We start from the raw sequence: 21,472 nt of genomic DNA on the forward strand, positions 1-21,472 counted from the left end.
AGAATCGTTCATTTACACCTGTTCCTTCCACAAACATTTCAAAGTCATTAAGTCATGACTAGGACTCTTGACTTTTGGTTCTTAATCTAAGGATTTTCTCCCTGTATCACACCTCTCCCAGTCTGTTTGTTTGTTGTAAGATTTTACACAAAAGGCAAATTAAGCATTTACTCATGACTCTTCAAAAGGATCCACAAGAGGCCGGGCGCGGTGGCTCAAGCCTGTAATCCCAGCACTTCGGGAGGCCGAGGCGGGTGGATCACGAGGTCAGGAGATCGAGACTATCCTGGCTAACATGGTGAAACCCCGTCTCTACTAAAAATACAAAAAACTAGCAGGGCGTGGTGGCGGGCGCCTGTAGTCCCAGCTACTTGGGAGGCTGAGGCGGGAGAATGGCGTGAACCCGGGAGGCGGAGCTTGCAGTGAGCCGAGATCACGCCACTGCACTCCAGCCTGGGAGACACAGCGAGACTCTGTCTCAAAAAAAAAAAAAAAAAGGATCCACAAGAAAAGTTCTTTCAATAGTAAATTTCATATAGAGCTTCCAAAAGGTTATTTCATTTAATAAATAAAATTCAGTTTACATGTAGTCAGGTTCTAACTGAGGTCTGAAGGGAGTCCATGGGAGAGTGGTGGGTAGCTGGAAGAGCACTCAAAGAATCATAGACAGTTTCAACACGGCTTTACTCTCTCTCTCTCCAAGTACCCAGTGAGTCTGCGAAGCCTAAAAGGGGCTCAAAGCCAGCTGCTTGCCATCAGCAGGGTAGTTATACCTTTTACAGGCAGCAGTAGCTCCCAGCCAAGCATGAGCTCACGTGAGTGGTTACCTAATGCACCTCATGTGGCATGATTACATAATAAGTGGAGCTGTGCGCCTGTGCTCCAAACTTGCTGAGTCATGCATGACAGGATGTATCCCTTGGCCTATTCTTGATGACAGCATATCCATTTTCCTTACGCATGTAGATTTTCAAAGTAAATCTTTGTTAAGGCTCTCACTTTACCCTGTCCTCACAGGGGTTTGGTTACAATACCCCACCAGATGGGTTTGTATAGTTTGATCCAGTTCAATAAGCATTTATAGATCACTTACAGTTGCCAGGTGCAAAGCTTAGAGAACCTAGAGATGAATCTGCATCTCTGCCTGACCTCAGGGAGCACAGTATCCAGAGACAGAGACTTAGGCAGGCATGCAAAATCAAGTACAATACCTAACAACAGCTGCTGTGGGCAGCAGAAAAGCGTAATTGCTATAGAAACACAAAGAAAACAATTTGTCTGGCTGAGGAGAGTGGTTGGGGTGGTGTTGTAAAGGAACGTGCAGCTTTAGTGTGAAGGTGCACTTGACCTGAACCAGGCCATGACTCCCAGTTTTAAGCTTGTCCCCATAAATGAGTCTATTCCAGAAGAATTAGACTCTTGATAGAGAGCTAGATATATACAAATAGACACATAGACATTCATGTATATTACATGTGCACACACTATTTTTTGTCTTTTAGAGAATTCCTTATCCTGCAAAGAAAGCCACATGCTTTCCCACATAGTTTTGCATCCTTTTTTTCATTCCATGTAAGAACTTAGCAATTATTGCACTATTATTTCATGCTGGGCACTATACTAATCTCTCTTTTGTGTACTTCTACTTGTCACACCCTCTAAGGCAGTTAGAACTATTGTTCCCATTTTACAGAAAAAGCTACTGGAAATCCAGAGAGTTTAAGCAAATTGCTAGAGGTCACACAACATGAAAGAAACAGAGCCAGGATTCAAACCCAGTTCTGTCTGACTTCTGACTTCTGACTTCTGTCATCCCCGAGGTGCACTCCTTTATTTAGTGAATGGGATGAGAAAGGGAGGATCTAAAACCCTAGGGGGCACTGTGACTACTGAGAAGTAGCCTGTGCTGGCTGGTAGTGGGAGCTAATTTCCTCAGTGTCCTGAAGCTAGGGTGTAGTAAAGGAAGAGGACCTCACTGCTATAAGAACCGAAGCTTTGGGGCTCCTTGTCTGAATTTTCCAGAACAGCTGCTCTCTGGAGACAAGCTCCCTTGCACATCTCCAGCATCTGCATCTGGCTTGACATCACGATCCATTTAGGTTTCCACAGTAGATTAGAACACTCGTGGGTGCTGATTTCCTGCCTCTTTTTCAGATCCTGTCATTAACCAGCAATGCCGGAAAGCCCAACAGACATAAAGGAAAGCCCAGCTTATTAAGTTAAAGATGAATCATGTTTTTAAAGTTTTCTTTTTGTATTTATAAAACATTTCTTTAACTTGTTGCCATGCTGATTGCTGGGGTTTCTTTTGGTACCTATCAGAGACCCATACACTCTTCTTCCGCAGGCGGCTCTCTTACTATGTCCCTTCCTTACCAGCTCCTTTTTATTATATCCCTTCCCCAAGGAAGGGGTGTCAAATGCAGCATTTTAAAGTAAAATTTAGTTTCCAGTGTATACTAATGAGAGCTCCTGCTCAACTTGTTGTGATAACAAGTGTTTCCCCCTGGACATGCCATTATTTCAGCAAAACCCCCAAATAAACAACACCCAGTTTAGGCTTAGGACCTTAGGACCTTACAGGTAACAATACTTATTTTGTGCCAGAAATTATTCTAAGAACTTTACACAGCCTAAACTCAGTAAAACCTTATAACAATCCTGTGAAATAAATAGTGTCCCATCTATACACATGAGGACACCGAAGCACAGCAAGATACACTTAGCCGGTATCAAAGTTAGGATTTGAACCATGGCAATTTCAGCCCAGAGTCTCTGCTCTTAAACACGATGCCATATTCCTCCCCCTGCAGGTAAGTAATCAGTATCCATTAGAAAGGTTAGCCAACATTTAAAAGTTCCTGCTGGATGTGGTGGCTCACAGAGGTAATCCCAGCATTTTAGGAGGCCAAAGCTGAAGAATCACTTGAGCCCAAGAGTTTGAGACCAGTGCCTGGGCAATATAGTGAGACCTTGTCTCTACAAGGAAAAAGAAAAAAAGGAAAAAAAATTAAGCTGACAGGCATGGTGGTCCATGCCTATAGTCCCAGCTACTTTGAGGGGGCTGAGGCAGGAGGATCATTTGAGCCCAGGAGGTCAAGGCTGCAGTGAGCTGAGATCGTGCCACTGCACTCCAGCCTAGGCAGCAGAGCGAGATCCTGTCTCAAAAAACAAACAAAACAAAACAAAACAGAAGTTCAGAATGTTTGATAAATAAACCATCTAGTCCCCATCTGAAGGTCTGAACCACTCAGGACTTCTGGCTGTTCATTTTCTTTTTAAAGATGAGATGTGAAGGCAGCTTCCAAACTCCCTTTCAGACCTCATTCCCTACTTTTATTTTCCTAGAGGTCAAAGGGTTATTCTTAAGATCCAAACCAGTGTTTCTCTTGCTTTATTTTAAGTCCCTGCTGGCTTTGTATTGAGCTGCATAAAAAACAATCACCTCATATGTTAAAGAAAATAAGAGGGAAAAACTTTATATCTTCAAATCACTCTGTGGTTTTCTTTTATAATTTAGACATGAAAGACCTTCAGAGAACCAAAAGTGTCATCTCTCCATTTTACACATAGAGAAACTGGGACCAAGAGACAGAGTCAGACAGGTTCACTCACCATTTAGGCCAGTCTTTAGCAATTTTATCATTTCTCCAGATTATCTGAAACCTTTGCAATATCTGGTGGCCAAATGACAGATAAATATTTTTAGAAGAGTTAGTCCTTCACAGAATGTCGAGGGGAGCATCCTGGGCCCATCAAGCTGAAGAAATTTTTGGATCTACAAGGTCACCAAAGTGATTGGGGTTCCAGAAATGAAAAGACTCCCCTCAAAACAAAAATGACTTCAGTTCTTTCTGTTTGATTTCAGTTGACTCAGAAGTTCTTAGGAATAGAGAAGAATACTATTTTATATTTCTTACCAAGTTCAGAATCAATTTGAAGGAATCACAAATGACTTTTATACTATGAGATTTTTTTCCCCCATTTTAGAGATAAGGAAAATGAAGCTCTCAGCGATTGATTAACTTGCTTTTCTTGGGCAACTGCTAGTCACACTCAGCTTTTCCTTAATCCTGTGGTTGCAAGAGAAACCACACGTAGAATATAGGAGGTGCTGACTGGTTCATTGTTTTTAAGAACTCCACTTTAAAAATAGATATTTTCGGAATTCCAATTATTAAAGTTCTGAAGGATGCTGAGTGTGGGCAACCAATATTTTCAACATAAGCAATTTTAAATAATGCAACAGAGATGCATTAATGTCAATGAAGGAGAGATGCTGTTTCCCTGCGGTTCTTAGACTTCTCCCTCTAACTCAAGATCTGCTTGAGTTTCAAATCTTCATTTTCTACTGAGTTGTTTTATTTATTCTGAGCTGATTTTTGTTGAAAATGTCAGAGTGTATTTGTGTCTAGAAAGAATAATGAAAGGCTACAAGAATTAAATTTGGTGCCAAATTAACATCACCCTCCCCTCCCCTGCTGGTAATTTTTACATCCCAGTCACATTTGGGATAGTTGGAAGCTTTACATGTATTTATCAGGCTCCAGATCTGATTATATTTGATCAGTAAAGAGTAATCACATAATTTTAGAGAGCATTGTGCCAAGATTTCAGATGCCCTGGGGTGTGCATTTATAGCTTTGTTATTTGAAACCTAAATGTTTTAGCTGTAACTTAAAAAGAAACTTGCCATGAGTTTAATCTTAATATTAAAACAGAAAAAAAAAAAAAAAAAAAAACCTGGCATGTAATTAAACAGAAATACAGAGCGAACTAATGTATACATGTCACTGACTGGTATTTATTCCTTTTTTTTTTTTTTTAGTGCCCTGGTCATTGAAAAACAGCAGCATAGACAGTGGTGAGGCAGAAGTGGGTCGGCGGGTAACACAAGAAGTCCCACCGGGGGTGTTTTGGAGGTCACAGATTCACATCAGTCAGCCCCAGTTCTTAAAGTTCAACATCTCCCTCGGGAAGGATGCTCTCTTTGGTGTTTACATAAGAAGAGGACTTCCACCATCTCATGCCCAGGTATGACCATGTTTGATGTAATCAAGCATTTTTAAAAAATTATATATGTGTGTGTATATGCATATATATTTATATATATGTGTGTGTGTGTATATATATATATGCCACTTCACACCCACTACAATGCCTATAATTAAAAGATGGATAATAAAAATGTTGGCGAGAATGTGGAGAAATGAGAACCCTTGTACATTACTGGTGGGAATGAGAAATGGTGCAGCTGTTGTGGAAAAGAGTTTTTCACAAAGTTAAACATAGAATTACCATATGATTGAGCAATTCGACTTCTAGGTGTATACCCAGAGAAAACTGAAAACACCATCTTCTTACAAAAATGTATATATCGATGTTCATCATAGTCTTAGTTATGATAACCAAAGAATGGAAACAACCCAAATGTCCAACTGGTGAATGACTAAACAGAATGTGATATAGCCGCACAATGGAAAATTAGTCAGATATAGAAAGGAATGGAGTATTGTTATATGCCACAACATGGATGAAACACTATGCAAAGTGAAAGAAGCCAATACCAAAGGCCACATATTGCATGATTCCATTTATGTATAATGTCCAGAATAAGCAAAATATATAGAAACAGAAAGGAGGTTAGTGGTTGCCAGGAACTGGGAATTGGGGCTGACTGCCATGGGGTTTTTGGGGGTGGTGATAGTAATGGCCTGAAATGAGGTGATGGTTTACCCAACATAGTGAATACACTCAAACCATGGCATTGTAAAATCACAAAAGCTACCTTACAGTTATTCACAGTGTCCTGTGAATTTTATCTCCAAAAAATAAATGCTAATATCCCAACCTGATGAAAACAGCTTAAATAGGTTTAGGGGTTAATCATTGGTACTTTCTGTTCAGATGTTCTGGTTATTGGATTAATTTGTTAAAATATCACTGGGAGACATCTCACTATATATGAAAGAATAATGTAACATAAACCAAAATTCAGCAGATGTTTCTCTGTGGCTTCCCTGTACTAAGTTCCTTGGGAAGTCCTTGGCACTATGAAAGTGAGATTATTCACAGCCTTGGAAATGAAGAGATTGGATTACATTATGGATTTCATTATTTTTTCTCTCATTCTTCCCTTAATTTGTTCTGGTAGAAGTTCTATTATTATACATAACACCTGGGGTAAATTAACACCTACCTAGTTTGGTTTTCTTTTCCAATAAGAATTGTATATCCTGTGAAAAAAACAAGTTGGTTTTTCCTGCCTCGTTTGCCCTCAAATCCAGGAAGAACATAAGGTACATTAGGAAAAAACTCAAAACATGCATATATCCAGTCAAAGCTGACTTTGAAATGTGTTGGAAAGGCAATTCATCTAGAAAATTCAATTGGAAGAACTTAAAACTAAAAAAAAAAAAACCATTGGCAAATGCATAGTAGTCAGGCTACAATTTCTTTACCTTTAGCTCATAGCAGACATTGCTAATCAATGGCAGCACTTTTCCTTACTGAGCCCAGTGCACACATAGCTCCCATATAACTCTCAAGGCAGCCACTACCAATCGACCATTGTTGACTCTCAAGATGAAACTGATTTGCAATCCCATCTTTACAGCCTAAAATGATCAATATAAGAACTAAAAGGACTATTTGTTTTTTGAGCAGGAAAAGCTGTGTAGATTTTTATGATCATACACAGCCCGTGCTATAGGGACCAATATGTAATGTGGTAATCAATGAGTCCTCCATCCATCCATCCATCCACCTAGAAAAAATATTTATAGGGCTAGACACTGATTATTTGGAGATGAGTTAACATAACCCCTGACCAAGCAGAACTCTTGATAACAGAAATCATATCTGCTCTTCAAAGAGATTCTCATCAAGACAAGGAGAGGAGTTCAGCTGAAAGGAATCCCTGGCGCATTTCTGTAGCTTCTGGCCAGGCTGCAGGGTGCTGCTCTGAGAAATTACGCAAATTGTTAGGTGGTGTCCTTGACCTTCAGGCTCCACTGATTCTCCTGTAGCAAAATGAAGGATTTATAGTAGTGAAATCTACTTATCAGCATTATTGAGGTAAGTGTGAGCATGCCTCCGGGCATAGCTGAGCATAACTTTCCTCTCAGCCAGTTGCATGCAAAGAGCTTTGCTAAGAAAACTGCTTCTTCCCCACATTACCCCCAAAACTCTGCTTGCCCTCTTCTCTTGCATGCTGCAGGAAACCAGAATGATGGAAAAGCCAATGATCATGGCAAGTCAAGTTGGTAACTCTCTGTAACTGAGTGGCAGTGGACAGCAGGCAGAAACATACTTTACCGTGCTTCCCTGCTGTTCTGACATTCAGGACTCAAATCCTCAATGACAATGTCTTTTCTTCCTTTGTGGCTATGCTGCACTGTCCATCTCCTGCCTAGACTGTGATTGTTCTAGTGATTGTCCTCTCAAAATAGCTCCACTCCAGAGACAGCCCCATTGCACATTTCAAGGGAAGGGAAATGAATAGGCATGGGCTGATGTGTGCTGAGGTTTCAGTCCAGCTGCCAGTTTGAAAGTTCACTGTGTGTTGAGGGGTCAAGTAAGCAAGGCACCGTGCCGATGCTTAGAAATTCACAAGACAGGTACAATATAGGGGTGCTATTTTCAAAAAAGAAAGAAAGAAAGAAAAAGATTCCGTATATATTCTCACATTCATTTGCTGTCATTACATGCATTCATGTCCATTTGATGAGATACATTTCCTCAAGGAGACAGTGCTTAGCTCTTTGCGGGGACAGGCGACTGACGTCTCGAACCATTATAGAATTTCTCATTTTTATTGGTATATCCTATCAAGGAACATAAGTTCTATGGGGATTGGCAGTCTAGCCAAGGTGACTCATTTGAGCTGGAAAAAGAGAAAGTGAAAGAGGTGGGGTGGGGGGAGAATATGAAATTCTATTGGCTGTGCTACATGAAATGGTTGTTTAAATTTTATTGAGTGCCATGCTCTGACCAAGAGCCTACAAGGTTTAGTATCCTTGTCCAAGGATATTACATACCTGCTTAAATTTCCCAAGAATCAGAGTCTGTCCCAGTTGACTTTTTGAAACTGGCTTTTTATAGAGATACAGAGAAAACATGGCATAGGAGAAAAAGTCCAGAATGTAGACTCTGCCACACATTAACCAGGGGACCTTGAGCATATCCCTTAACTTCTCTTAGCTTCAGTTTCCTTTTCTACCTATGTAATCTGCTTCATAATACTTTGTTGTAATTATACAATAACAACAAAGGTAAGATGGGAAAACCCTTTGTAAACTAAAGCACAATAGAAAGCTATAATATATGAGTATTCTGTTATACTTAGAATTTCTGTATAGCCCTAGCAAATCCTGTATATAGATAGGCAATTATGCAAATATCGATTTTTTAATAAATTAATTTTCTAGTTTTTTTCTTCTTTCTAAAGAAAAAAACTACATTTCATTGCAGAAGTTTCAGAAACAGGGAAACAAAAGGAAAAAGTAAAAACACTCCTAATATAAAGCAGCCCCCTTTTGCTAAATGCTTATATATTATTTTTGCTATAATAAAACACATCCATTGCAGTGGGAAAAAAAAGAACCTTGGAATAATGGTAGCTTCAAAGAACAAAGGTGTTTTTTTTCCTTCTTGTTTATGCTACACCATTAGTGGCTCTCAAACAGGTGTGATTTTGCCCTGCCACCACTCCCACCCTGGAAACATTTAACAACGCCTGGAAATAGTTCTGGTACGCTGGGAGGAGGTTGCTGCTAGTACCTAGTGGATAGAAGCCAAGGATGCTGTAAACACCCTGGGGTGCACAGGGAAGCCCCAACACAAAGAATTAACACTATCTTCAAATGCTAACAGTGCTGAGGTTAGAAAACCCTGCTTCAAATGTCCCTCTTAGGTTAACGAGGCCTTTGCTCAATGTCAACCTCATTCACGGACACAGACCTATGAAACTTCTACTATCAGGAACAAAGAAAGGAGTAGATGCAGAATTGTGTACCAATTCCTACAGAACTCTGCTTGCAAGTCACACATATCATTTAAGCCCTTCTCATATCAACCAAAGCAGTCACATCGTAACTTTAGTGGAAGAGGAAGTACCATCGGATGGTGTCCCCTGGAAGGAGCACCAGAAATATCAATGAAGATCCCTAATGACTTAAACATAAAATGTTATGAGGCCTGCCCTGGTGACTGGTCTTCATGTGTATCCTCAATGCTTGTCTTGAAAATAAACCCTTAAGGATTTTATTTATATTCCCAAATTTTCCTTCCGAAAATGTGTACCAATCACACTCCTACTCACCAGCAGCATTGTGGAAATGCCCATTTTATTTACTTGAACACTTGCATAAATGTAATATTATTGTTTCTAAAACTTTGCCAATTTTAAAGGTAGGTATTATATTGTACTTTAAATGCAGCAGTTTTGACATCATGCATTGCGTTTTTAAAGACACAGACAGGGAAAAAAAAAGTCAATCTAAGTCATTCTTAGCCTACTAACTCGAACTCTTATGGGGATGGTTTGTGTCCAGTCTAAGCCTAATGCACCTTGCCAGATATCTGAAATCCTACAAACTGTGTCAGATTTTCTCAGCCCCAGTTCTAGAAAGGTAGCAGGCTGAAGAAAAATAATAATCTGAACTGGCTATAGTGCTAGGCATCAAAGGAAATCTCAGAGGCAGTTGCAGCAAGTCAGAATCTTGGGTGGTTAAGGCAGTGAGCAAGTTTGCTTGACAGTTCATCACTGATTGCTACTGATACGTCAAGCCAAGTAAAATCCTTTGCGAGAACAAGTCAATAATTGGCAAATTAGGTACATGATTAACTGGAGACAACAAGATGCAGTTGCCGCTTGGGAGCCCTGCTGGGACTTCACCTTCTCCACAATCCTGTTTAGCAAATATTAAAAATGCCTATTTCATCACTCAGACCGATGGAGCCAGGAGCCCAGTGACTTCCAGAGGCAACTTAAAAGTATATGATGGGCTTACAGCTCCAGCAAGTTGAATAAAAGAGATTCTAGGGATTGAGTGGCGGTAAGACAGGAGCAGATACTGGCACCCCCTAATGCTTTATGCTGAGAGGTATCTATGGGATGGGAAGTAAAATTATCCTCACATTAAACTCATTAGCCAATAGGGGGGAACAGTTTAAGAGACCACAAATTGCCCCATGATCATACCAAATAAATGCAAATATGGCAGATTGGGCATATGTGGACCAAGATAAAATGAGCTGAGCAAACATTTCTATCTGTTCTTATCAGCAGAATGCCCCTAATGACATTTTTTAAAAGCAGATTTATAGATGGTGATTAGTGGTTTTAGTCTTTGCCAGCTCGAGTTTACTCCTTTTCGTTTCAGATCCTTATTTGAAAATGAACTCTGTCTTTCCTTGTCCCCTTCTTTCTTGCCCGAGTAAGCAAACCTGCACATGGTTTCAATTAGATGTGGGACTAACTGCATTCCTGGGATGCTGGAGTGCCTGGCTGTTTGGAGCTCCCTGGCTCTGTCATCTTGCCACTCTCTCTTTACTCTCTCAGTGCCCATTGACCAGTCAGATAGGCTCCACTGGGCCTCACCTTTCACATGGAGCTGAAATGTGGAGGCAGTGCCAGGGTTTGGCTGTCAGCTTGCGTAGCACATCAAATCACGCTTTGCAGAAGCCCCTGATACAAAGTTTCATTTCATTTTGGAGGAAGCCAGATCTTTACAGGCATATTTTTCAGAACCTTCCTTTCCAAAGAAGCTCAAGGTGTAGTGAATGATTGTGTGAAACCAAGAGAATCTTGGTTTCTTCCGCATTGGACTGAAAGTGCTTTTGGAAAGGACTTTCCTGAGAGGCCCCTTCTGGTTAGCTGGTGGCATCCTAACAGGAGAGAGGAACTGAAACTGCCATCTGAGTCAGTGGGCACCCTCCTGGACAACTACTGAGCAGCGCAAGGAGAAATCTCATGGAATGCTTGAGTCTGGAAAGAGAACCGGTGTGAAGGGTGCACAGGAGGACACCGTGGATGTTTTACAAGAAGGACAAGGCTTGAGTTCATGGAATTCAGAGAGAAGGCAGCAACAGACAAAACAGGAATGAGTTTGAAGGGGCAGCACCAAATCACATATTTTAGACCGAGGAGAGTCTTGGAGGTGCTGTAATTCAGGAGTTTGCAAATTTTCTAAGCAAATGACCTTTATCCTCAAGTGAAATCTTATATAGAACCCTATATATAAAAAGATGAAAGTGACAGTTTTATTAACATAGAGTTTACAGTTCAAATCCACATTTAGTATTATAATGTTAATCTCTGTATATGTATGTTTGTGTATTAATAAATCACATGTATAATATATATGTGTGGATATATATCCAGAGAAGAGAGAGACTAAACCCATGAGAGTGGTCACCTCTAAGAATAGTCAAGAAGAATAGTACTGGGAATTATGTTTTAAGAGTACTTCCTTTTATCCGTAAAAACATATTAAAGGTAAGGCAAGTCCCCCACCCCCCAATCTCCAACATACACACACACAGACTGGATATAATTCCACAAAACCTTAACATTTATTCATTTGAGGGGTTGTAATATGGGTATCTTTTATACTTCTCTTAATTTCTGTAATCTCTCTCTCTCTCTCTCTCTCTCTCTGTGTGTGTGTGTGTGTGTGTGTTTAATAAGTGAATCTGTAACAAGTTTGAGCCTATGTTCAGTAAAACAAACAGTGGTTATAGATGACACCTGTAATTCCAATCACTTTCTCAAGATTCCATTTATTTATATACTATGTGTTTTTTTGCAATTTTGAGAAAAACCATAACAAATCTATACAAGTACTTGTGAATAGCAACAGTATTTCCTTTAATCATTTCCCTTACAGACTGTAGATAGTCTTCAATTAAATTGATCCAGAAGTTTGAAAGAGGAGGAAAAGGAAATAACTGTTTCAAGGTTAAATCACTTAAAATATTGAACAACTACTCGCATCCCTTGCCTTAGATATAAAAATAGGGGAGTTGCACCCAAGCTTTGAAACTCTCCTTATTTAAAAATAAAATCACCATTATGGGACATATTACGCATTCATTTGGAATTCTGCTCCTGGTTTTACATCCTGAATCAAACATGTGCCTCTGCTCTGCTTGGCATTTGGTTGAACAGGATCCATCAGTGCAATTGCTTGTACGACTTTATCTGAGCAGACACACATCGGCCTGGATTCAAAGAAAGCCTAGTACAGATCTTTAAGCTTCCTGATAAACGACAGTTACAGAAGTTCAATGTATGCTCAGAGATGTTAGGAAAAGCTTTATTCCAAGATCTTCACAAAAATTAATGGCTTCTAAAATGTTCATTGAAGCCCCTCTCAGTAAGGATGCTTTGTAGGGAAGCTAAAGTTGTTCTGAGACGACAATAATCATTAATCATTCATCCGAGCTCTTATAAAAATGTCCTGCACTCAGAGATCCCTCTCCATTTAACATGGTGTCTAAACCCACTCGGAATAATGGCCAGCACTCTCAGAGGACCACAATGTAACAGGGACTGATTGTTCCATGTGCATTATCTTGCTTTATCTTCACAACACCGTATGAGCTAGGTAGCATTAGTGGCACTCCCCTTTTACGGATGGAAGAACTGAGACAGAGGCTAGGGGCTCAAAGCTGGGATGTGGATCTGGCAGCCAGACACCTTCCTCTTCCTTCTCTCTGGTGCTCAGTCATTTCTAGGAGCATCTACAGTACAACGTAAACACAATTGTTTACGGAGTAAAATTACACCTACTGCCAAAAACAGGAATTTTATCAAGTCAAGGAAAATGGTGGTGGGGATCTTCTTGAATGTGTCAGAGGAAAGCCTTGGTAAATATGGATCTGGCTGAGGTAGCACAGTTAAACACGGAGGCAGAGAAAATTAACAAAGAAGGTGATAAGATCGGCACATCAAAGAGGGTGTTTATAAAAAATGTAAAGAGAGATCCTGGGAAATTTGATGAAGATATCCCATCTGCTTACAGAAATGCTCTTTTTGATTCTATTGCACTCGTTACACTAAGTGATGCTTCACTGTCCTGTGTGTTTCATCGATTCTACGATGCATATAATGCTCCTCTTTTGACATCTCTGAAAACAGCATGTGTTTTGCTATCGATGAAGCTGATAGAACGAAATGTGTGGCGTCGTGTTTTTGTGTATGTATGAAAATTCAATGTTCATTCTCACAACTAGAGCATAGTTTCAAGTGTAACCTGAATTTCCTTAAATATGAGATAAAATAAACTTTTCGGCAGGGTTTCCTTTTCCAAGATAAAGTTCTAATCAAACAGTTTTCCATTTGTTAAGTGTATTGATTTTAAGTGGCCTCTTACGAATTCCAATGATCCTCAGATAACTAGATCCTACCATATAAATGAAGTCAGTGTGAGGTTGAATTATAATTTTTAAAATATCTAAATACTTATTTAGAAAATAAACTTTAGGCCGGCTATAGGGGCTCATGCCTATAATCTTGGTACTTTGGGAAATCAAGGCAGGAGGGACACTTAAGCCCAGGATATCAAGACCACCCTGGACAGCAAAGTGAGACTTCATCTCTACCAAAAAACAGAAAAATTTAATTATCCAGGTATGGTGGTATCTGCCCGTAGTCGCAGCTACTTGGGAGGCTGAGATGGGAGGATTGCTTGAGCCCGGGAGGTCAAGGCTGAAGTGAGCCCTGATTGTGCCACTGCACTCCAGCCTGGGCAAAAGAGTGAGATCATGTCTCAAAAAGGAAAGAAAGGAAGAAAGAAAAGAAAGAAAAGAAAGAAAAGAAAGGAAGGAAGGAAAGAAGGAAGGAAGGAAGGAAAGGAGAGGAGAGGAGGGGAGGGGAGGGGAGGGGAGGGGAGGGGAGAGGAGAGGAGAGGAGAGGAGAGGAGAGGAGAGGAGAGGAGAGGAAAGGAAAGGAAAGGAAAAAGAAAAAGAAACCGCTGTGAATTTCTTACGCTGCTCTTCCAGACAGGAATAGCTGGAGAGCCTGGGCAGAAGGAGTGTAGATCAGTCTAAACTATCTGACTTTGAACTCCAACCTCCAATACTTCCAAGCTGTATGACCTTGGGCAAGTCATTCAACCTTTCTGTGCCTCAGTTACCTCATCTATAAACTGGAGATAATATTATGTGCTCAGAGCAATATTGGATGTAAATGAAGTAATCTTTGTAAAGCACTTAGATTCACGCTGGCACATAGAAATGGTGTAAGCTATTATTATTATGGTTTCAAAGCATTCATGACATAAAAACAGATTCAAACAAAAAAACAGATTTCAATTTTTATAAGATAACTTTTATTTATGTTTTTCTCATTATAAAGTAAGACATGGTGATGATAGGATAAACAGAAAACATTAACATTTTTGAGTATATTTTCCAGACTGTTTTCTGTTCACATATAGTCATCATTTTTACAAACACAAGATCATACCATACACACTATTTTTACCCTGAGTCTTTGCTTAATAATAGATAGAGGACATCTTTCCAAGTCTGAATATTTTTCCATAAACTCATTTTAAATGCCTCAAAATAGTCCATTGTCTTGAATAAATTTTTTTTCAAGCAATCCCCCATTTTCAATATGATAAATCATTCTATAGTAAACATTCTTTCAGGTCTATGTTCTTATATTTTTTAATAATTTCCTTGTGATGAATTCTTGGAGTGGAATTGCCAGCTCAAAGGATTTATAATACATCAAGGTGTTATAACAACAATAACCATGAGAGCAGCTCACATTAATTGAGTGCTTACCATGAGCCGAGCCGAACTCACAGCGTCCCTCAGGGGTGGGGACTTTTATTATTCCCACTTTGGGGATGAGAGAGCAGAACTCAGAGCTGAAGACTTGTGCAGAGTTACACTGCAGTCTGGTGAAAGGTGCAGCTCATGCTTCAAGAGAAGCTGTTCAGTGCCTGTGCTTCTGTTCCTCGTTAGGGCTTGGGAAGTCATTTTGTGACTGCACACATCCCCAGTTTGCTCCCTCTTCTTGGTGATATGTTTGAAATATTTTCACGGCCAACCCACATTGGGCCCTCCTATTGATCTTGGGAGGGCAAGGAGCCAAATGTGACATTTTTGATAAACCATTGACTGAAGACAATTAGATGGGAATGTGCGGTAAATAAGAAATCACATCAGCAAAGCACTGAGAGGTAAAACATTCATTCTCCTTTGTGTACCTTGGAATAGCCTTGAAATGCTCATCAATTTCACTGACCTTGACCCCAAGGCTCTGTGAGGTCAACATTATGGCTCACTTGGTCTTCAGAACAATACCTTCTACCCTTCTTTTGGGTTGGATCAAAAGGCAGCATGATGAGGGCATGACCTCGTGAGAAGATGAAATATAAAATCAATCCATTCATGCGCTCAACAAATACTCATTGAATGTCTGTACTGGGGATACAGCAATTAAAAGCATCGGCTCTGCCTTTAAGGAGATGGAGACCTGACAAGTTAAGAAATGATGACAACATCAAGTACGGAGGGTCGTGAGATGCAGTGCAGGGTGGAGAATAACAGCTGACACTCTACAATCATCCTGGTCTGGGTTTGAATCTTGTCTCTCCTATGAAGTGTTTCCGGATGAGTCACTCTAGATTTAGTTTCAACATTCAGAAAATGAGGACTATCCCTCATCAGGCCATTGTAAGAATAAATGAGATAATGCCCAGGAAATAGTAAGCACCCCATGGAGATCAATCAATCAATCTAACTGGTCTACAACCCTTATAGCTCACTCTCAGGTAGCCTAGCAACAAGGCAGCTCTCCAGCCAGAACAGCAAGGACGCTGTCCGATACCAATACCGACATGCAAACTGCGCTTCAGCTGGTTGTCAAAACTCTAGTATAAACTGCAAAGCTCAGAGTCTTCCTACTCAGTCAAGTGATTCCTGTCTCCTCTCTATCCTTCTATGAATAGGAAAGGTAGCAGAGGTTTGGGGTGCCTCTCGGGGGGACACAGTGCACACTGCATCTACCTGTGTGGAGCCCAAGCACAGCTCTTCATGGGATGGGAGAGGTGAAATAACATTCACCCTGCTAGCACTATGCTCTTGTATGTTTCCTGGAGCCACTACTGTATGTCATTTACATGATCTGTTCCTGTCCCTCACATAACATATTCAACAAATATCAGCTATTGTTATTACTAGAGGGTTGGATACAGGAGCCTTGGAGCATAAAAGTTGGCCACCACATTTAACCTGTGAGGGATTTTAGGGCACCCTCCTGGAGGAGGCTACACAAGGTGAATCTTTGAGGGTGAGTTAAGCAGGTAAAGAGAAAGACAAGAGAGGGCCTTTCTAAGCAGAGGGCAGACCAAGACACCCCTTGTTGTGTGGGCTATGTTGAAGCTTCACGTAACAATTGACTTCTTTTTAGAAACTCTGCTTTGCTTTAGTCATTCTTTGCTAACGGGGACTAGCTTTTCCTTCTAGAACTGGCTCCGACAGTGACCTAGGGGGGCAGCCCCTCTGGAGGTTTAATGGCTGTGTCCCTGTGTTAAGTTGTTGCATATTTGCAGCTGTGTACACAACCCCAGCTAGGAACACATGTTAAATAAAAGGAAAAAGTGGCCAAATGCCCTGAAGTTATGAGTTACCCTTCTCACTGGGAATGCACACCTTCATGTACCTGGGGAAAATCTTGTTGAAAATAAGAGATCAAGACTTATGGCTTCTGTTTCCCCTGTTCTCAGAAATTTCATATGAGAAGGGTTAACATTCCCTGAAGGAGACCCTGTGTTCAGACAGATGCACCATTCTGCCAGAGGCAGGCCATCACGTTGTATTCAGCCAACATTTACTGAGCACCTATATGCCACATGTCAAGGGGCTGCAGGCAGGGACAAGGCAGAGCTAGCCCTGCCTTCGTGTGGCTAGTGGATACCAGCACCAATACCTGTCCCAGAATGTCCAGGGAACTCACTCACCTATCAGGAATTGAATTGTCCCTGCCTTTGCTTGGCCCAGCCTCGTTACTGTTTCTGTTGGGAATCCCATTCTGAAACAGCTCTGAGAAGAAGGGCTGCTGGAATGTGCCAAATATTCATAGTGATCATATTACTTTATCCTTCCGTTGTGACACTTTACCCATTTCTATTCATTTTTCATTTCCCCTACATCACCCCCCTCCCATACCAGAGACATTCAAAATACACTCCTTTGGAACTTGAAAACCACAATTTTAGGCTTGCTATATGAAGGGAGGAAATTTGGCAGAACCCATAATCTGCTTATCTTCAACCAGCAAACCACCAAAACCCGTGCCAACCCCGGAGGGCCTTCATAGGAACCAGGCTCAGTAAACACACCAGGCAAGACGCTTTCCTATTATGACAAAAACAAGCTCTGGTCTCATCTTTTCAGCCTCTGAAACCCTCCACTGGCCTCCAATCATGCAAAGAGAAATTCTGAAGTTGTTCTAGAATATCAGCTCCAGAAGGGCAGCAGCTGTTCTGCTCCCTGCTGCGTCTCCCTCACTCACAGCTGTGGCCGTCCACAGTAGGTGCTCAGTAAACAGCTGACGGAAGATCAGTCTCTGTGGCTGGCCAGTCCCTCTGCAGTCTGGTTAACCACCAGTCTCCTCCTCACTCCCTGGACTCTACCGCATCAGCTCACTTGCTCTCCCTCAGCCCTGCCAAGCTCATTCTGCCTCCAAACTTTTTGCACTGAATGTCCTCTCTTCCTGGAATGATCCCCCAGATATTCAGGTGGCTCCCCCTGACTTTTTTACACCTCATGCCCTCCATAAGCCCTTTCCTGACAAGTGAATCTACAACAGAATACTCCTTCATGCTTTATGCTTTATTTTTCTTAAATCAACTTAATTTAGGTATAAAGTTAAAACTACCCAATGCACACTTTAAAAAATTTATTTCAATAGATTTTGGTTAACAAGTGGTGTTTGCTTCCATGAATAAGTTCTTTAGTGGTGATTTCTGAGATTTGGGTGCATCCGTCGCCCAAGCACTGTACACTGTACCCAATGTGTAGTTTTTTTATTCCTCACCCTCCTTCCACCCTTTCCCCTGAGGCCCCAAAGTCCATTGTATCATTCTTATGCCTTTGTGTCCTCAAAGTTTAGCTCCCACTTACAAGTGAGAACTTACAATGTTTGGTTTTCCATTCCTGAGTTACTTCACTTAGAATAATGGTCTCCAATTCCATTCAGATTGCTGTGAATGTCATTATTTCATTCCTTTTTATGTCTGAGTAGTATTCCATGGTATATATGTACCACATTTTCTTCATCCACTTGTTGATTGATGGGGATTTGGGCTGGTTCCATATTTTTGCAATTGCTAATTGTGCTGCTAAAACATGCACCAGTGCACACATTTTCTAAGTGTCCACTTGGATCCCTAAAATCTGAAAACTGTATCCACCTCAGTAAGCACCACCACAGCCATATAGAGGACAATGCCACCACCCAACAGCTCCCCTATGCCCCACACCAACCTCACCTCCAAGCCCAGGCAACCACTGATCTGCTTTCTGTCACTGGAGATTAGATTTTTCTCCACTAGAGTTTCATATGCAAGGAATCATGTGCCCTTGTGTCTGCCTTCTTTCACTCGCAGAATGTCAGCGAGATTCACCCATGGTGTTGTTTGTACCTGTATCAGTCTGTTCTCATGCTGCTAATAAAGACATACTCGAGACTGGGTAATTTATAAAGGAAAGGAGGTTTAATGGACTCACAGTTCCACATGGCTAGGGAGGCCTCACAATCATGGCAGAAGGCGAAGGAAGAGCAAAGGCACATCTTACATGGTGGCGGCAGGCAAGAGAGCATTTGCAGGGGAACTCCCCTTTTTAAAATCATCAGATCTCACGATACCTGTTCACTATCAGGAGAACAGCACAGGAAAGACCCGCCGCCATGATTCAAATACCTCCCACCAGCTCCCTCCCACGACACGTGAGAATTATGGGAGCTACAATTCAAGATGAGATTTGGGTGGGGACACAGCCAAACCATATCAGTTTCCATAGCTTATTACTTTTATTACTGCATAGCTTTTCAATTGTAAGTATATTCCACAATGTGTGTGACCATTCACCTGTTGATGGACATTTGGGTTGTCTGGTTTGCTTTATTTTAATTATTTTATTTTATTTTATTATTTTATTTTATTTTATTTTTGAGATGGAGTCTTGCTCTGTCGCCCAGGCTGGAGTGCAGTGGCGTGATCTTGGCTCACTGCAACCTCAGCCTCCTGTGTAGCTGGAACTACAGGTGCACCCCAGCACACCCAGCTAATTTTGGTATTTTTAGTAGAGACAGGGTTTCACAATGTTGGCCAGACTGGTCTTGAACTCCTGACCTTGTGATCCGCCCACCTCAGCTTCCCAAAGTGCTGGGATTACAGGCGTGAGCCACTGCACCTGGCTGGTTTGCTTTATTTTTTACTCACAGTCCTCTTCCCTCCCTGACATTATATCCCCTCCTTGGAAATGTCAGCTCCAGAAGGACAGAGGCCTTGTCTGTATCATTCACTGCTGTATCCCCAGTACACAGAGCAGTGCCAGGCACATGGTGGTTGCTCAATATTTGAAGGAACAAACAGTTTTACATTCATTTGCCCTTACAGCATAACAGGCTTGAGAGCCACGCTTCAGATTTTTCTATGAACTCCAATTTAGGGACCCTTAGGCCTTCTAAGTGAAACCAGATGTTGGCTGGCGCTCCCCTGCCCATCAAAGATGGGGCGGAGTGTGCCTGCACCCTGTGGTCCTGTGAATACACACACGCATGTGCAAATGAGAGAGGCATGCCAGCACCCCCTACTGGCTGCCTGTTCATTAGGCATATTGAGAAGACTGTAATACACTGGATTAAGAGTGTCCTCTTTGAAGCTGGCTGCTTGGGTGTCAATCTCAGCCCCACCACTTACTAACTGTTGGGCAAGCTATGTAACCTCTCTGTGTCTCAGTTTCCTCATATGCAAAACAGGAATAATTTGTATTCAGTAGGGTTATTATGAGCATGAATCACTTAGAACAGTGCCTGGCCTCATTAAATGTTAACTCATGGTAGCATCTGAACAGTAAGGAAGCAAAAATAAGAGAAAACTAGTGTCCACTAAAATTTCCAAAAGGCATTTCCTGAAGAGATTATATCCTTTAAGTAGTTGTGTCACCAAAACTCCACCTTGTTGGTACACCCTTCACTCTAGATACTATTTCCTTTTGGCTTAAATCTTTTTTATTCATGCAATAAAGATCTTTAGTGAGTACCCACTATGTGCCAAGCACTGTTCTAGGCACGGGGGATGCTGTGTTAAGTGAAACAGACAAGTCTCTCACTCTTTTTTATTATTATTATACTTTAAGTTCTAGGGTACATGTGCACAACGTGCAGGTTTGTTCCATATGTATACACGTGCCATGTTGGTGTGCTGCACCCATTAACTCATCATTTACATTAGGTATATCTCCTAATACTATCCCTCCCTCGTCCCCTACCCCATGACAGGTCCCAGTGTGTGATGTTCCCCACCCTGTGTCCAAGTGTTCTCATTGTTCAGTTCCCACCTATGAGTGAGAACATGTGGTGTTTGGTTTTCTGTCCTTGCGATAGTTTGCTCAGAATGATGGTTTCCAGCTTCATCCATGTCCCTACAAAGGACACGAATTCATCCTTTTTTATAGCTGCATAGTATTCCATCGTTCATATGTGCTACATTTTCTTAATCCAGTCTGTCGTTGATGGACATTTGGGTTGGTTCCAAGTCTTTGCTATTGTGAATAGTGCTGCAATAGACATACTTGTGCATGTGTCTTTATAGCAGCATGATTTATAATCCTCTGGGTATATACCCAGTAATAGGATGGCTGGGTCAAATGGTATTTCTAGTAGTTCTAGATCCTTGAGGAATCACCACACTGTCTTCCACAATGGTTGAGCTAGTTTACAGTCCCACCAACAGTGTAAAAGTGTTCCTATTTCTCCACATCCTCTCTAGCACCTGTTGTTTCCTGACTTTTTAATGATCACCATTTTAACTGGTATGAGCTGGTATCTCATTGTGGTTTTGATTTGCATTTCTCTGATGGTCAGTGATGAGCATTTTTTCATGTGTCTGTTGGCTGCATAAATGTCTTCTTTTGAGAAGTGTTTGTTCATATCCTTTGCCCACTTTTTGATGGGCTTGTTGATTTTTTTCTTGTAAATTTGTTTAACTTCTTTGTAGATTCTGGATATTAGCCCTTTGTCAGATGGGTAGACTGTAAAATTTTTTCACATTCTGTCAGTTGCCTGTTTACTCTGATGGTAGTTTCTTTTGCTGTGCAGAAGCTCTTTAGTTTAATTAGATCTCATTTGTCAATTTTGGCTTTTGTTGCCATTGCTTTTGGTGTTTTAGTCATGAAGTCCTGGCCTATGCCTATGCCCATGGCCTGAATGGCATTGCCTAGG

The 21,472-nt window shown here is 41.2% G+C and overlaps 1 protein-coding gene across 6 annotated transcripts in view; it reads left to right on the forward strand.

Moving 5' to 3' along the window:
• The window catches only part of TENM2 (teneurin transmembrane protein 2), a 1,283,414-nt gene that overhangs the window by 1,073,937 nt on the left and 188,005 nt on the right, over positions 1 to 21,472 (forward strand). For all 6 annotated transcript variants that reach the window (XM_003900492.5, XM_021940242.2, XM_021940246.2 and 3 more), the window contains one exon: positions 4,829 to 5,034. In XM_003900492.5, the coding sequence (XP_003900541.5) occupies positions 4,829 to 5,034 (206 nt within the window). The remainder of the gene's footprint in view (positions 1 to 4,828; positions 5,035 to 21,472) is intronic.

The sequence above is a fragment of the Papio anubis genome, chromosome 5, assembly GCF_008728515.1.
Source record: "Papio anubis isolate 15944 chromosome 5, Panubis1.0, whole genome shotgun sequence".
Taxonomy (NCBI): Eukaryota; Metazoa; Chordata; class Mammalia; order Primates; family Cercopithecidae; genus Papio; species Papio anubis.